The following is a 15209-nucleotide window of genomic DNA, read 5'->3' as shown; positions in this document are numbered from 1 at the left end:
ATAATATATAATATATATAGGGTTAGGGTTAGGGTTAGGGTTAGGATTAGGGTTAGGGTTAGGGTTAGTCAGAAATAGCTAAACGAGCGAGGTCAAACAGAGGTCAGGGGGACATAGACCCTACGAGCCTGACTATTCCATGTGATCTCAGCATTCAAACTGACAATGTTTTTCGCGTTCCTGTGTTTATGTTCCTGTATACGGTGTTTGACTTTTGATACATGGATTTTTCATAGTTTTGTTCACAAGATTCGTCGTTCATGCCAGTTGTTTGTTGTTCACCGCACTTCTACTTCTACTTCTATACTGGACAGTCCGTGAGGAATAAACGTCCAGGGAGTGCGCGAAGAACTCCAGGTGCACGTGAGAGACTTGCACAGAACATTTTCAAAATGTAGACAGTAACGTGTTCCAGAGATCGAGGCTTCTCTGGGCGAGGCACTCATTACTGAGTGCGACTAGCATACGGCAATAGGCTGTTGCGAGCTGTTGTAGTTGCCCAGCCGGAGATGCGTTTCACTCCCTCGAGGTGGCATAACAACGAAGCTGCCTGACTCAATGTTTTTCCAGAGGGACCCAGTGAATTGCTGTGCTGTTGGACTAGTGAGTAGTGACTCCGGTAGCAGATTCCAGCTTCTGATTGTTCTAGGAAAGAAGCTGAACCTGTACCCATCTGTCCGGGTTCTGATGTTGTTGTATATAAGCTTGTGTGTGCCGCGGCATATGCTGGTGCTTTTGGTGAGGAAGGATGGAAAGTCGACTGCTGTCGTTGATTATCTTCCAGAATAGGGCCTGTTTTCCGCACTATTTCGGATTGTTCAGTCTTTGTCACATTATTGACATTCGCGTCAGTCTATTCGCGCCAAAGACTTGAGGGGAGATAGAGGATTGTAACTGATACTATTACCCATACGTACCCCTATATGTACCCATTCTTTTGTTCCATGTACAGACCGTGATCATTGTTGACTGCAACTAATTCCAAGACAGCGGACTTAACAAAGAGACAGTTCTCTTATTTAAATAATAATAGATCTACACTGATAGATTGATAGATAATCTATTATTATTCACTCCTGACGCGTTGTAATACAACATGTGAAAAATTAATTGATGGGAAGGAAGCTGCAGACATAATAATCGTTCGGATTTTGATAATAAGTTCCAACAGGTGGCAGCAGCTAACCTGTCTGAAACGAGGTCGGCATCAGACCTGCGCCTGCGGTTATGTTCTCAGTCAGGTTATGTTGTGTTCTTTTTGTAGTGGCGTTGCTTGATGTGTTGGTAGCGATGGCACCAGTCGGATTTTGGGGTCCTCCTACTTCGACATTGGATTGGTGTGAATCCAATTACGAAGTCACGTACTATGTCGCCGAGTTTTGTAAGATATATATCACACTTTTTCCTAGTTTAGTTTAATATACTCAGAATCAACGTCGCTTCACTATAAGATTAGTAAGAGAAATTATAACTTTAGTCATAGGCCTAGTAACTTATTACGTAGCCCTTTCTAGTGTGGTACCAAAGATTTTTCATACTAGATCTAGTCATTAATATGTCGTTTTACTTTTAGAAATTAATGTCTGCATTGGTTCGCCCTAGCATTGTCACTGTAGTATGGTGTAGCAGACTGTGGTGTGTACAGGAATCGTTGAGGGGAGGGGCACGTACCATGCTTTGACAGAGGTGGTTTGGCAGAGGTTTGTAAATCCACCGGGGGGGGGGGGGGCAGATCCAACTTTCAAGCTTGTGTTGTGAAGTGGCAAAGTCTGCAGCATTGAAGAATGATTTCATTGTGAATCATCATTCAAACATCCATGGTATTTTATTGTGTCATTTAAAAAGGTGATATACATACATGTTAGCTCTAGTACTATAGGCATAGCCCGCGTATAGTTGCCGCTGGTGGCAACTGTACGCGGGCTATAGTACTAGAGCTACATACATGTAGGCCTACCAGAGATAAATCACTATCACTTTGAAAATGGCAAGTAGCTAACCAAATGCTTTAACGACAATCAGGAGTATTATTACCTTGCAGACACTAACGACTTGTAATTATAGTGCTGTATAAGTAACTGCATGTACAAATACTAGTAAATGTAGTTGTTACATACTTGATCTATAAACAACATAGGCAGTTCAACAATTAATAGTTTGGCAGGTTCCTTATAAGCACTGTCTTAAAATATGTCACTACCAGCTGGAGGTACATGAATGTGAAATGCTACTAGTGCTGGTGGTCAGGAAATGTGGTACATGCTACAGGCCCCACACTAGTGCTCAATTTGAAAGGCTGTGTAGCCCCAAGCCAAACTTTTTATAATGACTGTAGTTATTTTCCTAGATGGGGCCTCACTTGTTTAAGATGCTACAGGACCTACAGTGAGTTAATTCAGCCTTGCTAGTGGTGATATATTTTTTGGTACGATTACACATATTATGCATTACTAAAATTGTTTAGACATTGACTTAAAACAATAAGGTAAATGTTCAAACTGCCTTACATTTGTCTTTATTCACAGCACTGGCTAGTTGGTATGAACGGTGTAGTTATCACCTTTATTTAGTCTAAAATGTTTTCATCAGCTGTACACGGGTATATATTCGGATATTACAAATATATGTATGTATACTGTACAGCACAGTGACATCCAAACTATGTCATTGTCAATTCACATTGGGTTGCGCCGTTACGGCCAATCACCCAAACCGCATATAATGCAATGTTGTCACAACATTGCATTATATACGGTTTGGATGATTGGCTGTAACCCTTTACTTTTAGCTTAAAGGGATCGTTTACTCTAGGTTCTAGGGTTATTTTCAGTTAATTTAGCTTAAAATTACACTACATAAAAAGTTTCATGGTTCAATCACCATTAGAAATATTAAAAAATGTTTTAAAACTAACGACTACAGTTTGATTACAACGACGGTGGCGCCACTAAAAGTGCACGATCTGATAAGTTGCGCAAAACGACTTTTCAGCCAAGGGCTACAGACTGAGGGGGTTTCTTATTTATTAATTTAAAAGCAAAAGGATTGTAATATCTTATAAGCGCAGGGTTCTTGTTAATAGCCGGTAACCGGTTATTTTTACCGCCTATCGCGCAATTTGTTACCGGCTATCAATTTGAGAGAAACTCCCACTAAAGGCGGTAAAATATTTAATCCATATTTGAAAAAAACGAAGTTTATTTTAAATACTTCCAACCCCAAGACTAACTCTGTGCGCGGGCAGGTTTTTCTTTTTATAATAGATACTTCATAGCATATATTTTCCTATCTAAACTACCAAATTCTAGAACCCATACCCATCAAAATAGGCTATTTGTGGGTCAAATCAGAATTTTTTTTTGGGGGTGCATGCCCCGGACCCCCCTAGCAGGGCTTCGCGCCTTCGCCGCTTGCCCTACCATCCGTGCCGGAAAAACAGTTACCTGCTATTCATTGTCAAATTACCTGCTTTGTCAAAAGTTAACAAGAACCCTGTAAGCGACATATAGTTTCAGTTATATTATGGATAAATTTGTCCTAAAATGAACATCGTTCGGTTAAATAGCATTTAGATTTAGGTATAAATATAATTGCACCTTTGTGATTAGCCTTCGGTCTGTAACGTGCAAAATAAATTGGCAAATGCGCAACTTTTTCAGGGTGGCAGCACGGTCGCGGGGTTCAATGGCGCCGTTCAAATTTTGTAGCGTTGATGTATAATTAATTATAACAATTAAATTAGGTATCTGGTAACAAGTACGTGTGGGTATAGACTATTTGTTATACAGTAAGTACAGTTGTATGCAGTAAAATCCTAGAATCTACTATCCCTTTAATTGACACTGCATGCCGGTTGAAGCTTTATTGTAGAATAATCGCAGCATTCACGTGTATTAGGGGTCTATTAATCTTCTATGAAATATCTAAATGCGAGTATACTGCTTATATTGCTGTGGCCTCTCCTGTTTGCGTTTCCTGGTTGGTGTCCATCTGTTAGCCATACACATGTATCCATATCAGTTTCTGGAACATTCTCAATGCATGTCCCAGCTGTTTGATTATGTGCATCCTGTTCTCCAGGAATCCTATTGCAGACAGCCTTCTTCCACAGGTTCACCATCCAGCCTTTTTACACAGGTTCTCCTTCCAGCCTGCTCACACAGGCTCTCATCGGAAATCTTTTTTGGCTAGTAGATGTCACAGGTCGTGCAGTGGCAACCATGTTAGATGAAATCAGGGGTGAATAGTGACAAATTCGTCAAGTTTGTAGATTTTTTGTCATTTTTTGCCGTTTTTGTCACTGACAAATTTGTCATTATTCACCCCTGATGAAATCTATCTTGCTCATGTCTATATCTTTACTATTAAATCTGCCGCTCTATGAGCCATGCATGAGTACTGCATTTGTGTTGCTGTTATATAGGGTGCGATCTTGGTTTTGCTGCTGTACTGCTTAGATTTCCAGATGGGGTGTAGTTAGCTAAAAGCGCCTCAGGGTTTACTCAGTCATGCCTTGATGTATTTTTGGCACCGTCGTCATTGCTAATTAATGGGGCTTTCAAGGTAGGCAAAGTCCTTATGATACTTCAACTTGTAGTGCCTTTCTTATCGATGGAGATTTGGGGCATAGCTGATACACTTATGCACATGTATAGCTTGCTTTTTTTCTCCTTTTTGAATATAGGCCACTCCGGTTTACACATTTGTTGAATGTGTCAAATGTCTTTAGGAGGTGAAATGATGAAATAGTAGCCAGTTCATCAACAAAGTGAACTGCTCCAAATTGTGAAGAGAAGGTCCACTGGATTGCTGAGACACAGTCTGATGTTGTTTGATGCTTTGCTCTGTCAATGGTAAATGATTGGAGAGAGATTACAAGCCTCCATGTCCTCAAACATTACTTGAAACGACTATTTAGTGGTGCTGTTGTGGGTTACATTTCATTCAAATTGCTCATAAAACTTCTTAACGTTCTTAGATATAGTATTCCGCTCAGTGGTTGTTTTGTGGGCTCCCACGCAATGGACACTATTCAATTCCATGTTTTAGTAGGTGAAGTTGTGTCGAGTAACTGTCAGCTTTATGTGCCCTCGTCCTTCCCCGATACCTGCTTTTTCTAGTCTGAACATGCTAGTCTGATCATGGAGAAGAGTTGTCTCTCACCAGTTGTCACAATTGCTTCTCGTTCACTCTGCATTAGTAACTTAAAGACGAGGCCAATGTGTATACTTCAATTTTACCTTGAAGGGCATGAAACTAATTCTGCTGTATAAGCGCAGCGAAAAAAATACACGGGGGCTCGGGGCGATTTAGCCCCCGAAATGCCAAAATGAGCCCCGGAAATTTGCATAGAGTTCAATGCAAACCAAATTTTAGAGTGCTATTTTCATGCACGCGAGCTTGAAAAGTAGCCCCCGAAAAATAAATTTTCATTTTTTTTCTGGTATAAGGATATCCTTGTAATATAGGGTGTATGACCTGATGGTCCCACATTGACGGGCAATCATAAATTTACTTTGTATTTTCAGAAAATATAGGAAAAATATACACATAGTAAAGAGTGCACCTGTGCCCATTTGTTTAAAAAATCTCCACGGTTTTGACGTGAAATTTGAGTCGACGTGAAAAGTTACGAGCCTCACTGCGTATAAATTTTGATATATATATGTAATTTGAGTTATTTTCTAGCTTGTTTGTCGATAGTTCAGCTTTATAATTGCTTGAAGCGATTCGAAACCTGGTTAATTAGGTAACCAAATTTCGCTCTAGCCTCAAAGTCAAAACGAGAATAATGAGTGTTTTTCGTTGCATGATGACTGATCGGGCAATAATAATAATATAGAAATCGATTCCAGACAGTTAGCATATTACGTTTACGGCTACGCCTAAAGTAGTATCAGGAGCTTATAAATGCAATCACTTTATAAATTCCAAATTTATAAGCTCCTGGTAGTATCAGCCTGATCACTGGTCGTAGCAGGCATGCGAAAGGTCCTGATAATATTGTTTGACATGTAGCAGCTAGAATATGCAAACGCTTTCAGGGCACTTCACTGGTGCTTTCCCACGTACTCGATATTCACAGCTGTAAACCACGTCTGTGCGTCTGTATACTACGTCTCACGTCCACAACTAGCGTTGGATACGTTATATAGAGGGGTTATTTATGCCTATAACTATAAGCTCATATATTGTGTCAAGAGCTTATAATACCACTAATACGAACTGATATAGCACCATTTTCCCGTTTTTCCCGTTGTACACTCTCAGACGTCCCAAGTGTCCCCCGGTCTCACCGGGATCCTCCCGGTATGACACGCTGCTCCCGGTGCCCCGGAATGAGTCCAGAAGCTCCCGGTCGTAACATTTTTCAGCCATATGAAAATTTACATCAGTAAATTACTAAATTTGCCGTTGTTGTTGATGTACTTTGATTCCAGCGAACAATAAAAGGCCACAAATGTCAAGCATTAATGTGATGAAATGTGTAATATACTCGTATAATAATAAATAAATGTGAACCCATAAATTAACATGAATTTGCATTTTATTTTACATGTATACTTTATAAAAAATGGTGGTGTGCCGCGACAAACAGATATCGCAGCCTGCCACAACTTTTTTCCTGTTTTTGCGCACTGCGAAAAAACGGCGATGGGCCATTATCACAAGTGCTCCCTTTCTTGGATTGCTGGCTCCGTTTCTTGCATTTTCCCAACTTGGGACCTCTGCACTCTAGGTATTATAAGCTCTTGATTATGTGTATATATGGCGTGGGAAGCGGGCAGGTGCCATCGCCTGGAAAGGCAAGATAGGAGCTAAGATAGTGCCAACACCTGGCAGGTAGTAACAGGCAGGTGGAAAGCGCGTGGATGTATCCAGGTGTATCTTCCTCTATCGGGTCTCGATCGGGTGACCCCCCCACCCCACCCCACCAATAATTATCGTACTCGTGTTACGTGTACCGAGTGATATGAGTGACATGAGATCTATTATGCAGTATGTTGTCATCACCGGTTGCTAAGCGGCAGACAAATGCTCCAGTGCTGGTCATTTGATGGAGCACAGTACGCTGATAGTACGCTATGTAGTGAGACGATTGCAGTGTGATGCCGTATACAGTGTGATAAGGATACAATGCAATAACCATCAGGGCCATAAGTTGCATGAGAGTGAAAGAGTGACTAGATATATAGGAGTTTCGAGTAAAAAAAAGTCTGTCTGTCTTTACTTTATACTTTATATTATCAGCTTGTGACAATACTAATAATAGGGCACGGGGAGTGGTTATTTTTAGGGACGTGGGATTGGACTGTAACTTGATTCTATCAACTTCTAACTGTATTGAATATTTTCTGAGAACCGGGTATTAAATACTAAATGAATTTAAAAAAAAATTAAGTTTTAAGATACAAAAGAACTAGAAATTGCTATTCTGTTTTCAAGACTGGGATGTAGGAAATGGCATATTTTTTAACCTGGAACACTGGGAATGGTGTTTCAGTCCCCCCTCTCTATTCTATCACAAGTTCGTGCTATCGAATCACGTTCAATTGATCATGATATTATCCTCTTGATATTATGTTATTATCCATTATCATCTTGACATTATGTTAATGAGGCAGAGGCAAATTTCATTGGCGTCTTGAACGCCTGAGGCAGGCAGTTGTGAGTCACTGCATGTGTCTCCTCGTATAACGTACACTAGTAGTAGTAGTTCTGAAACCTTTTCCCGTCACTGCCCCGTTAGTGCCATAAAACTTGGCCCATGGCCCATCCTCTATCCTATATATACATTACCCCCCTTGTCTCGTAGCCCGCCTCCCCACGCAGTCCAGCAGCTCCCGGCGGGGTGGGGGTGGGGGAAGGTACCACTCATTCGGAACCACTAATGAACACAATTATTATCCAAAAGGCATTTTTAACCATAAAATATTGAAGTGTAGTGAAACGCGTGTTGTTAAAAGGTAAACTCAGAGCTTGCAGTAGATGCGTATAGCACGTGGGTGACTCTTTGTAAGTCGGAGCTTTCAAAATCGACCATCATTTCTTTGATGTGGGAATGAGTTTGATTTTGTAGAGATTATACGTACGTCTTATAATGTGTGTGTGCGTGCGTGCGTGCGTGCGTGCGTGCGTGCGTGCGTGCGTGCGTGCGTGCGTGCGTGTGTGTTGCGCGCACGTGCGCGTGCGTATGTGTGTGTGTGTGTGTGTGTGCGTGCGTGCGTGCGTGCGTGTGTGTTGCGCGCACGTGCGCGTGCGTGTGCGTATGTGTGTGTGTGTGTGTGTGTGTGTGTGTGCGTGCGTGCGTGCGTGCGTGCGCGCGTGCGTGTGCTGTTGCAAGAAACACGATCAATAATTTTCTTTACGTGGGAGTGAGTTTGATTTAAATAGAGATTATACGTGCTTCATATTATATATTTGTGTGTGTGTGTGTGTGTCTGTGTGTGTGTGTGTCTGTGTGTGTGTGCGTGCGTGCGTGCGTGCGTGCGAGTGTGTGTCACGATCAGTAATTTTCTATCTTGCTGTGAGAGTGAGTTTGATTTTGTAAAGATTAAATACGTACTTCATATTAAAAATAATTGTTATATATATATGTGTGTGTGTGTGGTTGCAGGGAACACGATCAGCAATGTGGTGATGATCATTCCACCGGTGTTGGCAGCCTACAGGTCCTGGAAGGTCGACACAGAAATGCGAGTCACACTCAGCTACCTGGCGTTGCTATGTACGTATATACACTCTGTTTGACCATCAGTAGCGACGGAGCACTCCTTCCTCCATCCCCTGCCTACGCGTGATTAGCTGTGAATATAGGACCTGGTGTTTTTGGAGAGAGCGCGGGAACCCACGCCGTGTCGTTGTTCGATCGCCGTGTGTGTGCGTGTGCGCGGAGTGCAATTAATTCGTAGAGAAATACGACGACAGGTGTGCGGCGCGCGCGTCGGTGTGACAGTTACAGCAACCTGCTGCTTCTAAGTTCTATATATATATATGAATACGCGTGGGCTTCACTGTACACTCTTTCTCGTGGATGATAGTCATACGGCATACGCCCGCGTGATGCTGCAGGACATGGGCGGTCCACATGTGTGATGATTGATAGATGTCTGTTCGTAGGTTTGCGCAGTTGGTTTCAGTGGCAGTGCGTCGCCCAGGTTAACGACCCACGCTATTAGGGATGCTATATTGATTCGACGGATCATGCAATATCTAGTTGTCTGGAAACAATGGATGCGGCAGATACGCATGGAGTAATGAAGCCGACCGGCGACAGCTAATCTGTCGAATAATTTAACGGCTAATTGAATGTATTCTTTCGACTCGACGTTAATTATTAAAGCTGTACATTAAGCACGTCTGTATCCATGTCAATGTCTGTCATGTGCGTTGAGAATACGTTTTATCAGGGGTCAATAATATTGACCTCTGATAAAACGTGACAAATTTGTCATTATTAATCCCTGGTATTATGTAGGTGTAAAACGGAGCTGCCATCGCCTTATCCAAGCATTGCGAGCATTGCATTTGTTCCGTTTAAGGTTCCAAGCGTCAGGTGACGTATAGGATAATTGGATGTTTCTTTCCCAGAGATTAATTAGTCTGCCTTGCAGACTTCCCCGCCCTGTAAAATCATGGTCAGCACTCATGGTCAAGGTTAAGTGCGAGTAAACGTGTTCGACACATTTCTGCTAGCATTACGCATGTCGTACGAGCCAAAAATTGGCTCTAGTTAGGCGGAGCCGACCCAGCTATTGCTTCTTGCATCAACACTCGGTGTAACATAGGAGCTACAGCTACTGGCAGGCGGTTCACCGTGTATAAAGGTCGAGCAGTGGCTTACTAATAGCGATGTAATTATTTAAATTTGACAGTAATAAGGATTAATATTGAAATCCTCACGCTGCTCCTGCTGTAATTCAGGGCTATCTAAATATCGAGATGGGCTATCAAGTGAAAATTGATATGATTTATCTGATTTATCTGATTTAGCTGATTTATCTCAGATTACATTTCTACTGCTGGTTTGTGTATGTTATCAGGAGTAGATAATAGGGAATCCCTATTATCCCTATTCCCTATTATCTACTCCTGATGTTATTTATCGGTACGGGTAACGGATCTATATGGCTGCTATTTGCTTTTAGATCCATCTAGTAATCTTAGTTAGTAATCCAGAGCGGTACAGCTTGCTGTGGATTCTGAGCGCTGTGCGCGGATGAGACGCGCAGTTCCGCGGGATATGCGCACGCGATCGCGGGGATGTTCAAGTATGAAGCGCTGTCCGCAGTGGAGACGTGCGCCAAATTCGAGGCCCGGCGCACGTCTCCACAGCGGTCAGCGGATGGTCTGTAGTTTTAGAAGATAACAATGAAGACTTTGTTCTAAATAAGAACTATATCGGCGGCTAAATAAGAGCAATATATACACACCTTTCAATATTTTGACTAGTCAGTCAAAGGGCTTGTTGGGGGTCCATTATGCAGAGCTTCCAATTGAAATGGCCCATGAAATTGTCAAGTGGAATTGTGTTTTTCGGAACCCCAAAGAAAATGTCTCCTTCTTACATGCACCCCTCCCTGATCAATCACGCATTCAGACGTAAACAATAACAGAGATGAAATTGTGTTGAGTTTGTGGCTCTTGACGCACGTGCATTGACGTAGAAGACTGTTGAAAGCACAGGCACTTGGAACGTCTCAATGAAAATAAATATTCACACAATTTTTCACAATGATCGACTGCCTGTGTGCAAAATAGGTGAACGTATGTGAAACATATACGGTTAGTACTTACTGTGACATATCCGTGACTAACTGACACCACTAAATTGGTAAAATGTTCCATGCACCTTAAGAAATTCTGAGAAATTCTGAGGTTATCATCGAAGAACTCCCAACACCGCCCATCCTGATGTCACAAAGCTATTATGTAAACAAACAGGCGTGTTGCTAGGTGCCTGCCTCCGATATCCATTTCGAGGCCCGCTAAGCCAAGCATAAAGTGCGCGGGCAAGACGTCACACACACAGCTACGTTCATTGGCTAAAACAATCGAGTAGCGCAGTCAGGGATTTTCGGAATTCTTTAATTTTAAGAAAAACTTCAATGTTCAATGAATGACGCACTCGTTCACTTCCGAAAGCGGGTAAAAATGCCAAAGTTTTCCATTTCGATGCAAAATGCATCGGCCGGGCCTTTCATTATTTACGAAAAGCAAACAGTCTCGCCAAACACCTACACGCAGTAACTGGTCACGTCGTTGACGCCCCATTCAGTGTCAATCAACGAAGAAGGCGGGGCTTATTCCGATTACGGAGATGCGAAAATGCAACAGAACGACGTAGCGCAGTGCGCTAAACAGCGTGTTATTTTCGTTTTTGTGCCAAACTATCGTAAGAAACCGTTCTAGCCTAGCAGAATGCCCTAGTTCTTGAGATCAGCGATTCCGTACCTCAATGGGTCTCCACCTTTGAAATTATAACGGAGAGGTGCGGCGTACGCTGTGATACACAAAGTGTCAATCTTCGACGCGCCTCGGCATCATGGCCGCATCACGTCTAGTAGTCCATCCAGTAATCTTTTATTACCATTTAGATCTGATTGGCTAGTCTGGCGATGTCTTCACTTGCTTCACGTTGAAAGGCTGCGCTATGCAGTTGAAAGGACATGTGACACGTGTGGGCCATCAACCTTCATACGTCACACTCTGGTGTGGCAAAGAACACCAATTATTCATGCAGAATAATTAATAGCTCTGTAGCGAAAACGGCAGCTAATAAACGATGCGCCGGTATGCGTAAGAAAGACACCATCCCAATTTATACTTTACGAAAGTCGATTGAAACATGGAGTCGCATCTGTACCAAAATTAATTCCGTGTAGTTCCCAGCAAGCCCACTGATATAGCCCTTCACTCTGTCACATTCCTGTGGCAGGGTGAAGGGCTATAGTTCTAGAGCTAGCCCACTGCCATTTTAGTGAGGCTATTTTAGTGTCTATGAACAGCGTTCAAAGCGTGAGTGCGCATGATTCAATTCATGCCTATAATTATCTAGATTGATAAGGACACGAACATTTTGACGATAAGTCAGTAGCTGTGTTATTACATTTACCATCTTATAATATGTATTATCAGTCCAGAGAAAGGGTATGCAAATGAAGACCTTACATGATAACCCTCCCACTGGTAATAGTGGTAGTAAGAGTGGTAATTGTGGTGGTAATGGTAGTGGTAGCATAGGCAGCAGCAGCAGCAGTAGCAACAGCAACAACAACAACAACAACAACAACAACAACAACAACAACAACAACAACAACAACAATAGCAGCAGCAGCAACAGCAATAGCAGCAATAACAACAACAACAGCAGCAGCAGCAGTAACAGCAGCGATAACAACAACAGCATCAGCAGCAGTAACAGCAGCAGCAGTAACAGCGACAGCAGTAACACCGGCAGCAGTAACAGTGGCAGCAAGAGTAGCAGCAGTAGCAGCAGCAGTAGTAGCAGCAGGAGCAGTAGTAGTAGCAGAAGCAGTAGCAGTAGCAGTAACAGCGGCAGCGGCAGCAGCTGTAGTAGAAGCAGAAGTAGTAGCAGTAGCAGTAGCATCAGTAGCAGTGGCAGCGGCAGTAGCAGCAGCAGCAGCAGCAGCAACAACAACAACAACAACAACAGTAGCCGCAGCGTAAGCAGGGTAATATGCAATAGGCCAGAAGTTGTGACAGTGTATATAAAAGTGATTAAATTGCCATTCGCAGAAGGCGTGCGTGCGTGCTGCTTGCGCGTGCGTGCGTGTTCTGCTTGTATGCATTCTTATCAAGAGTAGATAATATACTTGTATTCAGGGTTCTCCAAGAGCACTTATAACCTGGCGGCCCGCCAGGCTATCGTCGAGCCCCGCAATCCTAAAATGCACCCGCCACTCTAAATATCATAGCCGCCATGCTAAATATCATAGCCCCCGGACCCCCCTAGCCCGCAAACCGCCTTCGGCGATTTGCAACTAGGACCGTAAAGGCAGCACCCGCCTTGCTATAATGAAAAAGCTTGGAGAACCCTGGTATTGTTATACTTGGATTGTTATTATCTACTCATTTAGCTTAATTGCTTGGCAAAACTGGGTCAAGGTTTGCCATGCAGTCACAACACATACCGCTACACCCCGGTGTTACGTTGTACAAAAAATCCAATATGACATGAACTTCGTGTTAGCTAAATCTACGCCTAATATAACTGACTCGCCTGTAATATCTGTAAAAGCCGAGCTTAGGTCGGCTTTGCGACTGATTTTCTGCAACTGGTTGCAAGTTGCAGCGACGATCGCGTTGCGGAGAACGTTCGACTTTAGCCCGGCTTTAATAGCTAGGTTACATATAAGCTTAAGCTTACGTTAAGCTTTTATTTAAGTTAACAGCTAAAGTTATACGTTAAGCTTTTATAGCTTAGGTTACATTTTTCTTATAAACGCTCTCAGAGACCCGCACACTAAAATGTAGGTATAGCGAGAAATTTCCGCGTAGTTTCGACTTGGTTTTGTAAACAGTGGCCAACTGTCGTAATTTATTATGATAATGGTCGGCGTATATAAGCATTCAGTGCGAGTAAACATCGAGTCATGAAACGACGTTCCACACCATGCGTCTACAGGCGCTAATAACGCAAGATCTGCTGGTGGTCGGCAAGGGGAAGTGGAGAATGTAGAGTTAAGCCTGCGTTAGTGGACACCCCTATAGAGCGGACATCTGATTGCAGACGGCACTGTTGGCCGTGTTTGACACTAGTAGAGAATGAAAGGACCTCTATAGAACGGTCATCGGTTTTTAACGCGCGCTGTTATGGGTTTTCTCGAGTGGCCTCATATATACATGGTTAACTGTATGTGAAATGACAAATCGTTGATTGCACACTAATCGTTTGATGCACTAGTCGTTTGATGCACACTAGTCGTAATAATTATTTTGCTGCTGCTACTGCTACTGCTGCTCATAGGGTCTATGTCCCCCAGGTTACTGCCGGAACGTACCCTGGGTACGGTCCGGTATACCGGAACGTACCCTGGTCACTATTTGATATGGTTAGGGTTAGGATTAGGGTTAGGGTTAGGGAGTAGGCGTAGGCGACTCCCTTGACTCGTTAGTGGAGTAGGCGAGGTACGGTACGGCATATTAGATAGTACCAGGGTACGTTCCGGTATACCGGACCGTAACCAGGTTACGTTCCGGCAGTACCCCGGGGGACATAGACCCTCTCAGCGCTACTGCTGCTGTTGTTGCTGCTGCTGCTGCTGCTGCTGCTGCTGCTGCTGCTGCTGCTATACACGTTTGCGCGTACACACGCACGCACACACATTACAGTTCTATCATTATGCATATATGATTGAAACATCATGCACGTAAGTGTCATTTCATCGTCGATAAATTATGTAGCATTATAAGCGGTTATTGGTATATAATATTGCTGGTACTTGGTAGGTCGCTCTCGCGTAATGTAATCTGCTTGCTTTACGACTGGCCTACAACGCAGCAGCGTTCTCAGGGGGGACTATATAGTTTTCAGGAGCTACTATAGCTGCGTGAAGCCCACCCATGATAAAAAAGAATAACGATGCAGTAATTTGCAGGGGCGCATTCCATCGAGCAGGAAACCTGTGCGTCCAATTAACTATATACGCGGTGCGCTGTCACGCGTTCCCTTGCCGCGTAATTTCCATTCGGAGCCTATCACACTATTCGTGCGTATTGGTCACTCGAGCCGTCGTCGTCCTGCCATGATATATCGATTATATAAATGTGTGTGTGTGTCACGATGTCTAGATGTGATTGATTGTAGATGGTGCAATGCAGCGCGGCCGTGGTCGCACCTCTCCTAACGGTCGGGGGTGGGGTGGGGGGGGCAAGTATAGCTGATCACGCCATGGCCACCTATCTTTCCCTGGCTAATACAACACGCCACCGCGTGCGTGAAGCCCCCCTCTCTCGCTCTCGCTCTCTCTTTCTCTCTCTGTCTCTCGCTCTCTCCCGCTTTCTCTCTCTCTCGCGCTCTCTCTCTCTCTCTCTCTCGCTCTCGCTCTCCCTTTCTTTCTCTATCTATCTCTCTCGCACGCTTTCTCTCTCTCTCGCTTTCTCGCTCTCTGTCTCTCTCGCTCTCGCTCTCTCTGTCTCTCTTTCTCTCGCTTTCTCTCTCTCTCTCGCTCTCTCTCTCTCTCTCT

At 43.4% G+C, this 15209-nt stretch overlaps 1 protein-coding gene across 1 annotated transcript in view; it reads left to right on the top strand.

The window, feature by feature from the left end:
* The first annotated feature begins 1271 nt into the window (after positions 1-1271).
* The window catches only part of LOC106810467 (alkaline ceramidase 3-like), a 55057-nt gene continuing 41119 nt past the window's right edge, over positions 1272-15209 (top strand). Inside the window, exons 1-2 of the mRNA XM_014813844.1 lie at positions 1272-1381; positions 8618-8728. Of these exons, the coding sequence (XP_014669330.1) occupies positions 1291-1381; positions 8618-8728 (202 nt within the window). The 5' untranslated portion in view covers positions 1272-1290. The remainder of the gene's footprint in view (positions 1382-8617; positions 8729-15209) is intronic.

This window comes from Priapulus caudatus, unplaced genomic scaffold (genome assembly GCF_000485595.1).
Source record: "Priapulus caudatus unplaced genomic scaffold, Priapulus_caudatus-5.0.1 Scaffold443, whole genome shotgun sequence".
NCBI lineage: Eukaryota > Metazoa > Priapulida > Priapulimorpha > Priapulimorphida > Priapulidae > Priapulus > Priapulus caudatus.
This window is presented reverse-complemented; position numbering and strand designations above follow the sequence as displayed.